This window comes from Microcaecilia unicolor, chromosome 4 (assembly GCF_901765095.1).
Source record: "Microcaecilia unicolor chromosome 4, aMicUni1.1, whole genome shotgun sequence".
Classification (NCBI taxonomy): Eukaryota; Metazoa; Chordata; class Amphibia; order Gymnophiona; family Siphonopidae; genus Microcaecilia; species Microcaecilia unicolor.
In genome coordinates, this window is record NC_044034.1 from 371991511 (window position 1) to 372008624 (window position 17114).

The following is a 17114-nucleotide window of genomic DNA, read 5'->3' on the forward strand; positions in this document are numbered from 1 at the left end:
TCTGTAATTTTTCTAAACATTTTTCTGTATTGTTTTCTTTGTTTTACATTTTTCATAATATGGAAATGCTGGAAATTTGCATAATTGCTCAGGAGTGCTATTTTTGCAGCCGAGGTTTGCTGTAAACCACATGCGTTACCTGTTGTATTCAAGATGTAAAGTCCTTAATAGATGCATTTTCATGCCACTTTTAGATCCATTATTATTCCTAATTTGTTGGTGAGCGGCTTCAGACGAATACGAGGAATTGCACTCTGTCTACGGGTGCTAGGCAGAACTATGTTGCCATGGATGATATGTTTCAGTTTAATTTGTTTTTAGTTAAGTACCATCTCCCAGCGTGGGGGACAGACTTGTACTTCGTGAAATCTAGTTATGTGTTTGTAAGCATGTTTCCCTGTCCTGCCTCTCTTCTATCTGCAGTGATTCTGCACACCTGCTGTACATGCTAGAGAACACTTGGATGGATGCCAGGTATATCTTGCAGATTATGTGTGAGCTCAGCGTCCTTCCTCTGGCATTGCAGATCACCAACATCGCTGGCAACATTATGGTAATGTCTTTTTTATTATTTATTTTTTTTCTTCTTCTAATCGCTTTTCTTAACTGTAGGCACAAGGGATAAAAGACACCTTGCTATGAATGGTTTTAGGCAAAGGAGCTGTTATGGCTTGGTAATGCTCAGCAGGGCCGCCGAGAGGGGGGGACAAGGGGGACAAAATTCCCCGGGCCTCCAGGGGGGGCCCGGCGCCGCAGTCCGGCCCGCCCACCCTCCATCGCTCCCAGAACTGACCTTAAGCACCTCCCTCACCTTCGCAGCAAGTAGCGGCCCGCCCACCCTCCGTCGCTCCCGGAACTGACCTTAAGCGCCTCCCTCACCTTCGCAGCAAGTAGCGTCAGACCACTCCTTCCTTCCGTGTCCCGCCCTCGCCTGACGTAATGTCCGTGAGGGCAGGACACGGAAGGAAAGAGAGGTCTGCCGGTGCTTGCTGCGAAGGTGAGGGGGGCGCTTAAGGTTAGTAAAGAGGGCCCAGGGGTGGCGAGATGGCCTGGACCGGTGGTGGGTGGAGGGGGGACCGGCCTGGCCCAGTCTCTCGGCGGCCCTGATGCTCAGTACGTATTCAGGTATTTATGGTTTGTTCTTAACATATACCGCCTTTTGCAAAGAGTGGCAAGCCACTCTTTCTTTTGCCCATCTGAGAGAAAAAGAGCAAAAAAACAGTTAATATACCTTAGACAGCGCACTGAGTGTGCCACTCGTGCTTCAAGGGGAAATCTGAACCAGTAAGAGTTAAACAATCCTTAGAAAGTGTATTGAGAGCATGATGCTCCTCATGCTTTAATGAGAAACTAGTAATAGTAACTGTACTAATCCTCTCATGAGATCTCCTTTTCCTACAAATTTGTGTCCATAAACCTGCAGAACCAGAGAGATGGGCTTAAGCCTTGGAGTAATCTGTTCTTAGTTTACTGAGGTATTTGAAGCTATATCTCTTTCTAGTGGTATTTTTACACCTTTCAACTTTGTTTTCTTGCCAGTCAAGAACACTAATGGGTGGTCGCTCTGAACGAAACGAATACCTCTTGCTTCATGCCTTCCATGAGCATGACTATATTGTTCCAGACAAGCCTGTGTTCAAGAAGCCTCAACTTGGTCAGGTAGTTACCAGTTTTTCTCTTTCCAAATCTCTCCTCTTCCCTTTATTTTCAATGTAAGCTTTACAGGACTTTGGGCCAGATGCACTAAACCTTAACGACCCTCTAACAACCCTTTAACGAAGGAAATTCCTAACCGTTGCATGCATTAAAGGCCTTTTTCCAACGAAGCAAGCAGCTAACGAAAATGGAGTAACTACCATTGTAATGTGGGCGATTCGGGATGCACTAACAATACCGAAGATTGCACTGAATCATTTACCGCAATATATTTTACGTGTAGTCAGAGCTGTCCTTAAGGCCTGAGCTGTCAGATACGCCGCTACTGCCCGCTCCCTCCCTGCAGCATACAAAATCCAAGCTGGCATGTTTAAAAGTGAGATTAAATAAGAACGCTACCGCAGTACTTCCTAGGCTTCCCCCTGCTTCCGTAGAAAACGAAAAACAAAAATCGGAATAGATCGGGAGGGGGCAAGGGCGCTCGTCAGGAGCGTCCTGCATGGACGGCCTTGCCCCCCACCCCCCCCCGCTGCTCCCCGCCGCTTCCCTCTGCACGAAAAATCTTAATTTTATCAGCCCCGCTCCCCCTCCCTTCCTGTTCCTTTCTCTGTTCTCTGCCAAAGCTCCGCCTCCTGTCATCCTCCGACCCCGTGCCCCGCCCCCCCTTCCTGAGATCGTCTCCGCCGCTCCCCCTCTCCACCGGGACCCCCCCTCCGCATTACCGGGCCCGCGCCATGCCTCTCACCTCTGTCTGAAGGCGCTGTACGGGCAGGAAGAAGATCTGTTCGTCGCCGAGTCTTCATGACGTCTCTCCTTTCCTGGCCTAGGCCCGCCCCCTTCTGACGTCAGAAGGGGGCGGGCGAAGGCATTCCTAGGATTACCGACGGGGATTACGAATGTTTAATAAATTGTACTTTTCAATACTGCACCGTACGTGTGCGACTTGTTTTCTTGGTGCATTGTACGTTTTTTCAAATTCGTTAGGACTTTTACGTATTAGTTTTTTTAAACGTTTGATTGATGCATCTGGGCCTTTGGCTCTTGTTTGTAGATTGAGGGGTCTGTGATCTAGTCTATTTATGGATAGTGTGTGTGTAAACCTGGGAAGTGCTACTGAAGACAAGGACTGGTTCATTTAACACTGCTTGCGATAGAAGCATCTAAAGCAATATATTTTAAATATGTTGCATGTGCAGTTGTAAGTAGGAAAAAAAAAGGTATCTTTTCTTAAAATGGATTTGGTGTTCTCTCATTGACAAATGTGTTAAGTTCAGCAGTGTAAATTAGAGTTTAAATTATATAATACTATCACTGATAAACTTACGTTTCCATAAAGGAACTTTTCTGCTGCATGCATGATCAAAAGTGGGGGCTTAGACACTTGGGTAGCATGTTTCTCCTCACATCTACTTTGACTCCTACACTTTTTTCAGTACTTTGAAAAGGAAGGCACTGCTGAGACATAAGAACATAAGCATTGCCATACTGGGACAGACTGAAGGTCCATCAAGCCCAGCATCTTGTTTCCAACAGTGGCTGATCCAGGTTACAAGTACCTAACAAGATCCCCAAACAGATTTTATGATGCTTATCCTAGAAATAAGTAGTGAATTTCCCAAGTCCATCTTAATAATTGCTTAGATTTTTTTTCTTTTTGGAAATTATCCAAACCTTTTTTAAACCTGAGTCTTCATTATATTTACACTGTTGAAATGACCCTTAAGCTTGAGAGGGATTCCTACAGCTGTCAAGGTGCCTGTGTAAGCTTATCCACGTCAAGCATAGTAATATACAGGCCAACAACAAAAAGTTATATGTTCATTGATGGCCAGAAAACGTTATTGTATATACTGGAATATAAGCCGAGGCACCTCTCCCCCCCCCCCCCCCCAAAAAAAAAAAAAGAGGAGGGGAATGGTTGACTCGAATATAAGCCGAGGATAGAAATTTGGGAGGTTGTGATGAGCCAATCTACAAAGACTACTGGAGCGGGAGACAGCATGAGGTTGATTGGGGGAAGAAAGCTGTAATTATTTATTTATTTATTTGTAGCATTTGTATCCCACATTTTCCCACCTCTTTGCAGGCTCAATGTACTTTTGCAGTACTACTGGAGAATTATTAACAAAAAGTCTCAAATACAGAGAGGCACCCTGCCCCCAACTAATGTTCTTTCCTCAAAGAATATGACAAGGGTTTCTTTTGTTTTTTTAAAGCAAGCCAGGCAGTGGCATTAGAAATCAAAAGAGGAACCACAGCTTTCATTCCTGCCTTACAACTTAAGTCTGTCATTCTGTCCCCCTGTAGTGACCAGCATGTCTAATACCACCTGCACACGGTCTCTGATGCCACCGCTGACACAGAAGCACTCTAACTGCAAGCAGGGCTGGCGAGGAGCCTAAAGAAATTTAAAACGCCATTAAAATAAATAACATTCTATAAAACCAATAAACTGACATATTACAAATTCATAATTAGAAGCCAATCATACCAGTTAGAAAACCTCCTCCCTTTCTTCCCCCCTCTCCCCAAAATAAACACACAACTCATCAGTCTACACTTTGCTACCACCTCCAGAACCTTATGAAGTTCAATTAAGTATAACTGCATCTAAGGTCTGCACTTATAGAGAGATTTGCCACACTAATGACTCTTTTGTAAAAGGACACTTGTTTGGAATTGGTTTCTCCAGCCATTGGTGAAATATGCCCAGGTGTCCAACAGTAACAACACAGAAGCTATCTGTTCAGCCTTGGAAAGTTAACAAGGTTTGAATCGTTCCACTTCTGACACTTGCACATTATTAGTTGTAGTAACTACCACGAATTATTCACTTTCGCTTCATTTTTCCCTCTCATAAACCTACCCGCCTCAGATGCATGTTCGTGGCACCACAGGATCTCTTGAGGTGTTGTAGAAAAAGCCTCCTTTTAAGATTTTCTTAGCACTGCTTCTTCAGTCAGCAGAGATCAGTTGTTTTTTCATCCTGCCTGAGATTCAGCAGATTGTTGGACCAGTCCAGATGAGAAGGTTGTCCCCTTGCCAGTAGATGGAGAAAGAAAAGCTTCAGAGATGACTTCTCCTTACAGAGATGGTGCTTTCATGGGGCAGATCAAATTTTGGAAATGGCATTATATTTGCTTGTTTGTTACTTTTCGAAGTTACCCCCCCCCCCCTTTTTTTTAAACGTTCTAATGTACTATATTGAAGTGAGAACATCTTAATGTTGCTGACAGCACATTTTGTCATTGTGATAATACTTCCAGTGCTCACAGCAGAGCAATGGTTCCACAGTGATTGTGTTTTGCCAGCTGTCCTGTAGTGGCATCAGAAGCTCAATCCCCACTGTCACATAAAAAAAAAAGAACAATTTTAATTTTTTTTTTCTTTGATAGAAACAGTTTCCAAAATTAATCTCTTACAGTACACAATTACATGGTTCTTTTGCATTTTTCACTATGTAAAGTATTTTTATTGAGACCAAAACAACAATTATAATATCACACAAAGAACAAACAAATTGTCAACAACTTTTCAACATTAACCTTGCCTCCCTCCCACCCATATATCATAACTACTACTACTACTTATCATTTCTAAAGCGCTACTAGATGTACGCAGTGCTGTACACTTGAACAAGAAGAGACAGTCCCTGCTCGACAGAGCTTACAATCTAAATAGGACAGATAAACAGGACAAACAAGAGATAAGGGAATATTAAAGTGAGGATGATAAAATAAGGGTTCTGAACAAGTGAATAAGGGTTAGGAGTTAAAAGCAGCATCAAAAAGGTGGGCTTTTAGCTTAGATTTGAAGACAGCCAGAGATGGAGCTTGACGTACCGGCTCAGGAAGTCTATTCAAGGCATATGGTGCAGCAAGATAAAAGGAACAGAGTCTGGAGTTAGCAGTGGAGGAGAAGAGTGCAGATAAGAGAGATTTACCCAGTGAACGGAGTTCCCTGGGAGGAATGAAGGGAGAGATGAGAGTGGAGAGGTACTGAGGAGCTGCAGAGTGAATGCACTTATAGGTCAATAAGAGGAGTTTGAACTGTATAACCTTGCCTCCCTCCCTCCCACCCTATCTCCATATTAGACAAGCTAGAAACAAGAGACCTGGACTCTGATGGCTTTCTGAAGGTACCAATAAAATCAAAGAACACCCCCCCTCCCCAAAAGAAAGACTGCACTAGGTTGCCCGATATCCCACAGACCGTATTAAGGATTCCACTTCTCACAGTGGGTGACAGGAATTGTAGGTATACATTCCAAATAGGAAGATTTTTTTTCCGTTTGAGGGGGACCCCAACCCCTGCACGTTCCAAGATCATTAGAGCGTGAAATTTGTTGGCAGGCCCATAAGGATGGAAGATGCAGTGTTCAAACCCCCAAAATGATGATCTTGTCCACAGGCAAGCGTTCCTGAGTAATTGATGCCTACCCTTACCCTGGAGCACAAATGTTCATAGCGGTCCAGTAAAAACCCATTTGGAAAACAAGGAACTGGGGCTTTCAATAAAAACACTCAGATATTGACTGATTGAGTTAAAAAAATCCTGAATCCAGGGACAATCCCAAAAAGCATGAAACAGAGTGCTCACATCCAGGCAGCATTTTTGACGAAGTGGAGAGTCCAATTTTCCCATTTTAAACCAATGTTCTGGGGAGAGATAAGCTCGGCACAATAAACGAAATGACCATTTCCTCAAATCAGCACTGACAGTAAGGGTTGGAATTCATTTAAACAGAGCTAGGAAATCCAAGGGAGAAAGGGGACGTTGCAAATCTATGCTCCAGCGGTGTATCAAGTCAGACAAATCTCTTTCTGGGTATAGCAGGAGCATTATTTTATGAAAAGCAGACGCTGAAAGGCGATCTTCCCCCGCTCCCTGGAGAAGTGTCTGAACTCAGAGTATGTTGGGCGGTCAAAGCTATGCAGTCCAGGGAGGACTAGGCACACTATAGGCTGCAACTTACCATCAGCTTCCAGCACCTGAGATAAATATTGAAGATCCCTAATTTTCCAACAACTAAAGATGACATTATTCAGGCCTGGCGGAAATGAGGCGTTTACCAGAATGGGTAATCAGATGTAGCTGCTGAGATTTTCCAGATAGATGTAAGTTCCCTCTAGAGATCTTGAAGAGGATGGAGCAGTATATTGGACCTGATTGAGGAAGATAGTGTGCATGGGTGCATGGAGGAGATATCGAAAATGCCAGGGTCGAAAATATTTGTGTTCCAATAGCAAGTGCGTATAATCTTGTAAACCCAGAAACCAATCTCCCAAATGGCACAGCAGACATGCTGTATTGTATTTCTTAATGTCAGGAATACCCTTCTTTCCAAGAGCCCAAAAGCAGCCTAACTGCATCTTGGGCTCACCCCCTAACAATTCATACAAATATCGTATATCCCTGTGTAAAAGCTTTACAGGCAGTAATTGAAGTGTGCGTAACTACTACTACTACTTAACATTTCTAGAGCGCTACTAGGGTTACGCAGCGCTGTACAATTTAACAAAGAGAGACAGTCCCTGCTCAGAGCTTACAATCTAATAGACAAGTGAACGGTCGGTCCGATAGGGGCAGTCAGATTGGGGCAGTCTGGATTCACTGAACGGTAAGGGTTAGGTGCCGAACGCAGCATTGAAGAGGTGGGCTTTAAGCAAAGACTTGAAGACTTGAAGTGTGCATAACCAGCGCAGGAACTCCATCATCTGGAAGAGGTGAATTCTACCGTGCAAACTGAAGGGGAGGTGTCTCCAACGAAGTAAGGCATCAGAAGTAACTCATAGCAAGCAATCTATATTGAGACGATATATGCATACTGAGCTGAATTCCAAGATATCAGAATAAAAAATCTGCCCATTTAAGAGGGAAGACACCCTGGCAAGAATATCGAAGATCTTGCTGAGATGCCAGCACCAAAGATTTAGTAAAGTTCAGTTTAAACCCGGAATAGTTGTCATACTCCTCAAAAGCTTCCATCAAAGCTGGCAGAAATGTCCTAGGGTTAAGGATGTGAACCAACAGGTCATCTGTGAAAGCAGAAATGTTAAAATTGGAGGTTGCCAACCTTATGCTATGTATCTCTGGGTGATATTTAATTCCCGGATTAAAGAGTCTAGGGTTAGAACAAATAAAAGTGGGGATAAAGACATTCCTGCCTGGTTCTCCGCTGTATAGGAAAAAGGGCAGAGGTAGCCCTAGTAACAAAAATGAGTGCTTGTGGATTGGAGTATAATACTTTAAGTGCCTCAACAAAAAAAAACCCTGAATACCATATGCTTCCAAAACTGAAAATAAGAAGTTCCAGGATACCCGAACAAAGGCCTCTGCATCAAAACTGATAAGCAGAGAAGGCAAACTGTGATGTTGCATGTATTCCAGAGAAGCCAGTATAGCTCTGATGTTTTTAGTAGCTGTGCGTTCATGAACAGAGCCTACTCGGGTGGGGGTGGGGGGACTCTATAATGTCAGGTAAGACTCGTGCCAATCGGTTAGCTAAGATGTTTGCGAGCAGTTTAGTTTCATAGTTTAGAAGCAAGATTGGATGGTAGGAAGATGGTATTAGAGGATCTCGTCCCGGTTTCAACAAGACAATCATTTGTGCCCTAATGAAAAGAGTCCGGTGCACTCTTATGATGGATCATCTCGGCGTAACAGAGGTTAAATGGGGCCCAATTTCTGAGGAGAATATTTTATAAAATTCAGCCCAGAGCTCATCTGGTCCCAGAGCTTTTCCAAGTGCACTTTGTCGTATGGCTAGTTGAACTTCATCCAAAGTAATACGAGTATTGTGAGACGCCAATTACCAACGGGAGTTCTAAATTTGGTAAGTATAAGGAGCCATCCAAGCCAGCATCTTGCTTCTTGTCATATAAAGCAGTATAATATTTCCTAAAAATGTTGAGAATAGCATTGTCTGAATGGGTCAGACGACCCCCACCCCAATCTTTCATTTGAAGGATCCGTTGTGGACCCATCCTTTGTATTAAGTGGGATAAAAGTTTCCCACTTTTATTACCATGGATGAAGAGCTGATATTTGTAGTACATTTGTGATTTAACTGCTCGTTGGTGCAACATTAAGCTGAGCCTGAGTTTCAAGAAGACTAGCCTTATTGGTGCTGTAGATGAAGCTCCAAACAGGGCCCTATCGCGGCGAACCCTCCTCTCCAATCATAGAATATTCCTATCTCGCACTTTGTATTTATGATGTACATAGGCAATGGTTTCTTCTCTCAGAACAGCCCCGGCTGCTTCCCAAAATAAAATCGGTCAGTCCAAGTGGACCAGATTATGTCTGTGATATTCTTGCAGATCAAAAGGAAACCGCCAGTGACTCTGATCTCCATTCTCCCCTCACTAAGATGAAGCTGAATCCATGTCATGGCATGATCAGAAATGGCATACTTCCCAATCCCGGCCCTGGAAATCCTAGGAAAAAAACCCTTAGAAACCAATATATAGTCAATCCTAGATTGAGTGGAATATGCCCGAGACAAATGGGATAGTCATGCTCACCTGGATATAACACTCTCCAAACATCAATCAAATCCAAGGCATTACAAAGAAACAGTAATCCCCTTGAGAAATCCAAACATACTCCTGGCGGAGAAGAGGATTCATCCAAAGTGAGCTCAAAAACTGAGTTGAAATCCCCTCTCAAAATGACATTTCTGAGCTGCAGGGGTGATAAAACATCAATCAAGGAATAAAATACCTTGTTGTTAAATACATTGAGGCCATAAAATTTGTCTAGCTTCTTCTTTCTAGCTAGTAGAATATTGGCAAAAATGTACCGTCTCTCAGTGTCTTATTTGAGGACGCTGTATGTGAACATCAAGCCTTTTATGGAAAAGAATGTGGACTCCAGCCTTCCTGTTCATTGCCTGAGATTCTACTAGTTTCCCCACCCACCATTTCTGAAATTTTTTATGCTCTATAGAAGAAAGATGGGTTTCCTGCAGCTGTGCTATGTCAACAATTTCTGTCTATGGAGCGCTTAGAGTATTTTTTTTTTTAATCTTTAGATGTTTTTATTGAAGAGGCAGGATAACATTTGTACAACCATATAGGTGGGATAACATCTCCCCAATAAACCAACCAATCGGATTATACATACCAATCAGTTAACGGATACTACACAACAGCTCAGTCACTATAACTGTAACAAACTAGAATTACCAACCTACCCCCATCTATGTTATCATACTTTGAGGAAAACTCCACCCCCTTTTTCCCCCTTTTCCCCTACTCCCCCCCCCCCCAAGCAGTGCACTGGCATAAATAGTCCCTACCACCCCTACCCCGCCTATCCCAATCATTCCTTTCCTACCCCCGTCCCCCCCTGCCCCCCCACCCCTCCCTCCCAATCCTATCCCGTCTTTATTTTCGCCACCCATTCTTTCAACTGGGCCCATCCTCTCCGGCGCCGCAACTCCCCATCTCTGCGGTATGCCGTAAGGCGCTCCAGCATTATGAGTTGCTCAACTTTACCCTTCCACTCGCCCATGGAAGGGGGATCTATATTTTTCCACCTGCGGGCTACCAGGCACTTTGCCGCCGCTAGGCCCCAACGTATCATTTTTCTTTGTTCCCAGGATTCCCTTTCATTATGTATTCCAAGCAAACACACCTGCGGGCTACACACCATGGACTCTCCAGTCATGTTTACCATTGCCTTCACCACCTCTATCCAGAAAGGCAATAGTAGTGAACAGGACCACCAAATATGCAAGAACGTACCCTTTTCTTTTCCACATCTCCAGCACTGGTCAGAAGCAGTAGGGTACATACGCTTGATTCTCTCAGGAGTATAGTACCATCTGGAAAGAACCTTATATGCATTCTCCTGCACTAGCGCACATGTAGAGGCCTTCTGTACCTCCCCGCATATCCTTTCCCATTCCTGATCACTAAACCTACAATTTAAATCTGATTCCCATGCACCTTGAAAGCAGAATGGAGTGGGGTCACTACCTCTAATGAATCTATACAGCACCGAAATAGTTCTAGGCACCCTCTGCAATATACCCCATAAATTCTCCAGGCTTTCTCTTTCTTGGGCGTAACTCCCCCTCCACCCCATTGTTCCCATGAATAGTTTAATCTGAACATATGAAAAATAATCTCCTTCTGGGAGACCATGTTGTTCCTTCAATTCCTCAAAACATTTTATCCGTCCTCCCTGTAGTAGATCCCGGAAGCAAGAAAGGCCCAAACGATCCCATCTCAAAAAGACTCTATTATCCTTCCCAGCCCCAAATTTCGGCTCCCATCGGATCTCAGCTCTAGTTGATACTCCCTCTCTCTGTCCCCACTCCCTCCGAAACTCCTCCCAAGTCCGTAGGAGATGCCTAACAAAAGGATTTTCCACCCCAACTAATCTTTCCCCCAATCCCTCCGTTGTCCATAAGAGTGATTTTAAGCCCCTCTGCGGGAAATACTCCTGTTCCACCTGCCCTACTAACTTTAGTAGTTTCTTTTCCCACTCCACAACCATCTTAACCTGAGCTGCCTGATAATACCATTCCAATCGCGGTACTGCTCTGCCCCCTCTTTCTATTTCTCCCCATAACACTCTCCCAGCTAAACGCGGGTGTTTACCCCCCCAAGCAAATTGAAGGATTTGACTTTGTAACTTACGCAACATCTCCTTGGGCACTGCCACAGGCAAGCTCTGGAACAAAACCAGCATTCTGGGTAGGATATTCATTTTAATAACCGCCATCCTCCCCCACCATGACAACCACATACCCTTCCACCGGGACAACTCCAGCCGGATGCGGTGTATAATTTTCTCATAGTTAAGGTCGAAAATTTTATTTTGATCCCTGGGGACCAGAACCCCCAAATATCTGAAGTGGTTCCTGGCCCACTTGAAGGCAAACCTACTTTTCAGGCGAATTTCCACTTCCTGTGGGACCGAAATGCCCACAACCTCACACTTGTCCATATTGACTCGCAACCCCGTATACCTCCCAAACTCCCCCAGCACTTCCCTTACCACCTCTAATGTAGTCTCTGGTTCTGTCACATAAAGCAGCATGTCATCAGCATAAAGGGCCACTCGATGTTCCTTCTTTTCTAATCTAAACCCACGGTACCCAGGGTGACTGCGAAACATCACGGCTAGGGGCTCAATATATATGGCGAACAATAGAGGTGACAGTGGGCATCCCTGCCTGGTCCCCCGCCCTATTGCAAAGAGTGGTGTATATTGGCCATTAATCCGGATGCAAGCTCTTGGAGCTCTATATAAAGCTGCTATCTACCTGCAAAAGTTCCCTCCTATACCCATACGCCGCATCACCTCTCCCAGAAACTCCCAGTCTACCCTATCAAATGCTTTTTCTGCGTCTATTGCTAACATCAGGGCCCCCGGGAGTCTCTGTTGTGCCTCCCACTGTAGGTGAAGAGTACGACGTATGTTATCTCCCACCTGTCGACCCGGAATGAATCCTGACTGGTCCTCTCCTATCAATCCCGGTAAAACCCGTCCTAGCCTATTGGCCAAAACTTTGGCCACTATCTTCACATCGATATTTAATAAGGAAATGGGGCGGTATGAACCACAAGTAGTGGGATCTTTACCTGGTTTTAACAGCAATGAAATCCCCGCCTCCATCATTGAATTCACAAAATCTTGTCCCTCCAAAACCCCGTTCCCTAATCTAATGAGCTGAGGTCCCAGTTCTTCGGCATAACATTTATAAAATCGCGCAGTGAAGCCATCTAAACCCGGGGCCTTCCCATTCGGAAGATTCTTAATTACCCCTTGCACTTCCCCCCATCTGATCGGCTCATCCAATCTAGCTTGCTCAGCCGCCTCAAGACTTGGGAGCTGTATCCGATCAAGAAATGACTCCAACCCTACCCTGTCCGTAGCCTCCCCAGCCTTATATAACTGTTCGTAATAAGACCTAAAGCTTTTAGCTATATCTGCGTCTGTATAGTACCACCTGCCCCTTTCATCCTTTAGTTTTTGTATAAGAGTCTTAACCCGCTTTGCCCTCAACTTACGAGCCAGAAGCGCACTGGGTTTGTTCGCAAACTCAAAGATCCTCTGCTTCCATTTGGTCTGCATATATTCTATCTCTGTCATTTGCAACTGTGCCAGTGCCCCCCGTACCTCCCTGAGTTCTTCCCCCACCTTCTTTGTGGGCTGCCTTTTATGTTGTTTCTCCAGACGCACTAAGCGTGTATGCAACTCCAAAGATTTCCGACCGCTTTCCCTCTTTTTCCGAGCACCCCATTTAATGAACGTGCCCCTCACCACTGCCTTCATTGCATCCCACAAAGACCCTTCCGAGACTTCACCATTGTCATTAAACTGGTAATAGTCCTTTATAGCGCTCCTGACATCTTCTCTCACTGTTTCATCCCCCAATAGGGTTTCATTTAGCTTCCAAGTCCCTCCCCTCTTTCTACCTACTAGCCCCTTTAACCTAATCCAGACAGGAGCATGATCAGATACCTGACACGCTTCTATCTCTGCCTCCTCTAACATATGCCAACTGTTGCGATGCACCCATATACTGTCCAATCTGGCATATGACTGTGCAGCATGCGAATAGTGAGTATAATTTCTTTGTGTCCCATGCAACAATCTCCATCCATCCACCACCTCACATTCTTTCAAAAAAGACATCAAAGCCTTACGTCCAGAACCCCCTCCGCCGCCCCGTCCTCTGGAGTGATCTAGGTCTGCATCAGGGGCAATATTGAAATCACCCCCTATTATCACTTGGCCTTTAATGAAATCCTGAAGTTCTCCCTTCCATGACTCAAAAAACTGCTTCTGACCTTCATTCGGAGCATAGATATTAATAAAAGTAATCTCCTTATCATGTAAGAATCCCCTGATTCCCATGCATCTGCCACTCGAATCCCGAAATTCTTCCTGTATGTTCAGCCCGCAGGTATTTCGCACCATAATGGCTACCCCCCCCAACCCTTCTGGGTTCCCGTCCCTGGTGCGTCAATACCACCCCAAAGGACCTGTGCTGTAACAGATGTGCATCTCTCGGTCTCAGGTGTGTCTCCTGAAGCAATATCACATCCCAGTTTAACCTATTCAATTCTTTAAACACTCTGCATCTTTTCCCCTGGTGGTTGAGCCCGTTTACACTCCAAGAACCCATCTTTAGTGTTTCCCCCAGTCCCACCCCTCTCCTCCCTCTTCCCTTTGACAGTCCCCGTTCCCCTCCCCCCACCCCTCTTCCCTTCTCCCGACCCTCCCTCCCCTCTCCCCCAACCCTTGCCGATCCCTGGAGCAGCAGATCAGCCATAGTAGGAAATTAGACGTACTGTCCCTGAGGCCTATATCAATATTATCTAAGAACTTACCAACCCTCTTCCCCACACCTTCCAATATACCATAAATTCCTCCCGCCCTCCCACCCCCCATTGCCCCCTTCCATCTCCGCTCCCCTCGAACCCAATCTTCTGTCCACCCTGTAACAAACATCCCAACATATAACCACATTGAGTCTTACTCCTAGCCCTCAACAAGCATTTATAGTTCAGTGAGAGACAGATCAACTCCTCCCCGTCTGGACGGTCTGTCCACCGCTGCACTTCTGGTCTTCCACATCCTACTTTCTGCTATCCTCTTCTTCGCCCCCATCAGAGGCCATTATAGTCCGTGACAACGTACAATATTGTTGCCTCCACCTCAGAGGAAAAGGAATCGCTCATGCCTCCACTGAGGTCTATCACTCCATCTCCTCGCCTTGCTTGTCAGTCCCATTTTACTATATATCTTAATTTGTCCCATAGTCAAACCTGATATCCTCCCTATTCTGTCTGATGACCCCAACAGAGCACCTTTTAGGAAGCTTGTTTGTCTTTACTCTTGCCTCTCTCGACCACCACTTGCCATGCAGAGTCCCGTCGAGGAACTGCTTGAGCCCGCGTGTCTGGAATCTGTGCCGGAACCTCCCTGCATCCCAGGGCTCTCAATGCCGACCACGCTTCCTCCGGTGTTGTGACCTTGCGAGACTTGCCATCCACAGTGATCCAGACCGCAAAGGGGAACAGCCATCGGTATTTAATCCCCTTAGATCGCATAAACTGGGTAACTTCTTTAAATGTTCCCCGCTTCAACAACGTGGTGCGGGCCAGGTCCTGAAAAACTTCTATTTTATAGTTTTTCCATACAATCTCTTTGCTCACCCTGGCTTGCCGCAAGATCAGTTCTTTTAACGGGAAATCCTGAAAGCACACAACCACATCTCTCGGCTGAAGGGCTCCATGAGGTCCCAGTGCTCTATGCGCCCGCTGTATGTGTATTTCCGGGGGATGAGCCTCTGACCCTAGAGACAAGATATGCAAGCAAAGATCTTTAATAACAACCTCGCAGTTGGCAAAAATGTCTAATTCAGGGATACCCTTAAACCTAAGGTTGTTACGCCGTGACCTATTTTCGAGGTCCTCCACTTGATCTCTGAGCTGGCTCAACTCCCCCTGTTCCTCTGCTGCTTTTCTGCGCATCGAATCCACTTCTGACTGTAGGGCCACCATCCCCTCCTCCACTTCACTCGGGAGCCTAAGTCATGCACCTCTGCTCTTATTTCTTTAAGGGCATTCTGGACATCCAACCTAATCCCCTCAAAGTTTGTTTTTAAATCCTGGAGCAGCCCAGCCACATCCGATTGCAGCATGCAGGCTGCCACTGCCGTTTCTTCGCCCCTTACCGCAGGTTCCTGCACTTCGGAAGCGGTCGCCATCTTGGCTCCTTTCAACTCCGGTCCCGCTTTCCCTTCGCCCGTTGTTTCGCGCCGGTCCGAGGTGTAGCGAAAGCGCTCCAACGTTTTTTTTGGAGGCATAGCCCGGAGGGACCTCCTTCTTCACTCCTGATCCGTTTTTCGCCGTGATGGTAAGCTTTTTAGCGCCACTTTCTTTTCGGCCCCGGCGGAGCTCTTCAATTAGACCTCCACGTTGGATCGTGACGTCATTTCCTCTCCGCTTAGAGTATTTTTTGTCATTTGATGGGTGAGGTAACCCTACCCACGTTCCAAGATACTATCTTAATTGGTGACACGAGGCAAAGTACCCTTGAATATTCAATATGAGAAAATATATATAGCTAGGAGAAGGAGCCATTCTAGCCAGCAGCTTCTCCCCCCCCCCCCCCCCCCCCCCCACCAAAAAAAAACAAAACAAGAATAGGACAGATACCAACCATCCAGGCAGCCACATAAACACATTTATGTTTCAATATTTTTTATTGATGAAATTGAAAGTAAATAACCAACAAGCTCTACAAATTGCATGTCACACAGCCAAATCTTCCAAACATGAACATAAGAACAATCGTATCAACAGTTTGACTTTTACTTCCCATCCGTACCCCTCCCCTAACACTCCCTACCTGCCACTTCTAATTATAAACAATTTTATTGATGACACATCATAAGAAACAGTCACCCAATTCAATATACACTGAAAAGAGACAGCATAAACTAAGTACAAACGAAATGCTAGGTTTGTCATCAAGCGTTGTTTGATCATTTTCTTCCCCCATTCTCAATTTACCATCCAACCCCTCTTCTATACATTATTCTTCAAACAGATCAAAAAAAGAAAAGGGGGGGGGGGAGGGAGTGCTTTATCCAATCATACTTCTCTGTTCACATCCAACCCATTCTGAGGAGTCTCCTCGCACCACCCAACACATATATAGTCAGTTTGAATTGCGAATCAGGCTCCTGGCCCTATGTGGCAGAGAACGAATGTACACATTCCACACTTCACGAAACACCTTCAAGCGTTTGGGGGAGCCCCGGGTATCTTGACGCTCTAGGAGCATCAATGCATGCATACGATTTTTTCAAGCCCAAAAGGAGGGGGCCTCCTCCCTAACCCACACCCCTAGGATAATTCTGTTACCCATAATCCTGTTTTACGGACAAACAAAGCCTGTGACCGCTTTGGAATATGAAACACTTCATATTTCACATAAACACATTTAATCAAAACCATCCTGATCCACCTGTCATTCCACCCACCACCCTTTAACCTATTGTCCCTCAGTACTTACAGGCCCAACCCTCTGAGCCTTCACATTATTGATGCCCTGCTACCCAAAACTCCTCATACAAAAAGTTAGCATGTATAACCACCTCCTATAAAGCTCCTGTAGCAAAGAACAATATCAAGCATAAGTTTGGAGGAGCAGATGGATCGTAAAACTCCTGCATATGCTACCCAAAGTCCATGAACTAGTGAATCAAGAAAGAGCAGCACAGACAACCATTGAACATAAATGAAATGGAAATAATGCATCATTGGCAAACAATAATTATAGCAGAAGAGAGCTTATATATCCTGGACCAACATGGTTTAAAAAAAGGTCCCATCCGCCATTATGGTCAGAGTCTCTGCCAAGTGTAAGTAGTAAAGCCAGTCCATGGGCCTTGTCTGTTCCCAAGATATCAAAAAAGGGTGTCC

General features: G+C 45.2%; 1 protein-coding gene and 1 non-coding gene across 3 annotated transcripts in view; both read left to right on the forward strand.

The window, feature by feature from the left end:
- POLA1 (DNA polymerase alpha 1, catalytic subunit) overlaps positions 1–17114 on the forward strand; it is a 782590-nt gene that overhangs the window by 111464 nt on the left and 654012 nt on the right. For both annotated transcript variants that reach the window (XM_030202369.1, XM_030202370.1), the window contains exons 21-22: positions 424–553; positions 1540–1659. In XM_030202369.1, coding sequence (XP_030058229.1) covers positions 424–553; positions 1540–1659 — 250 coding nt within the window. The remainder of the gene's footprint in view (positions 1–423; positions 554–1539; positions 1660–17114) is intronic.
- Positions 4319–4451, forward strand: LOC115469763. Its single transcript, XR_003942045.1, has one exon.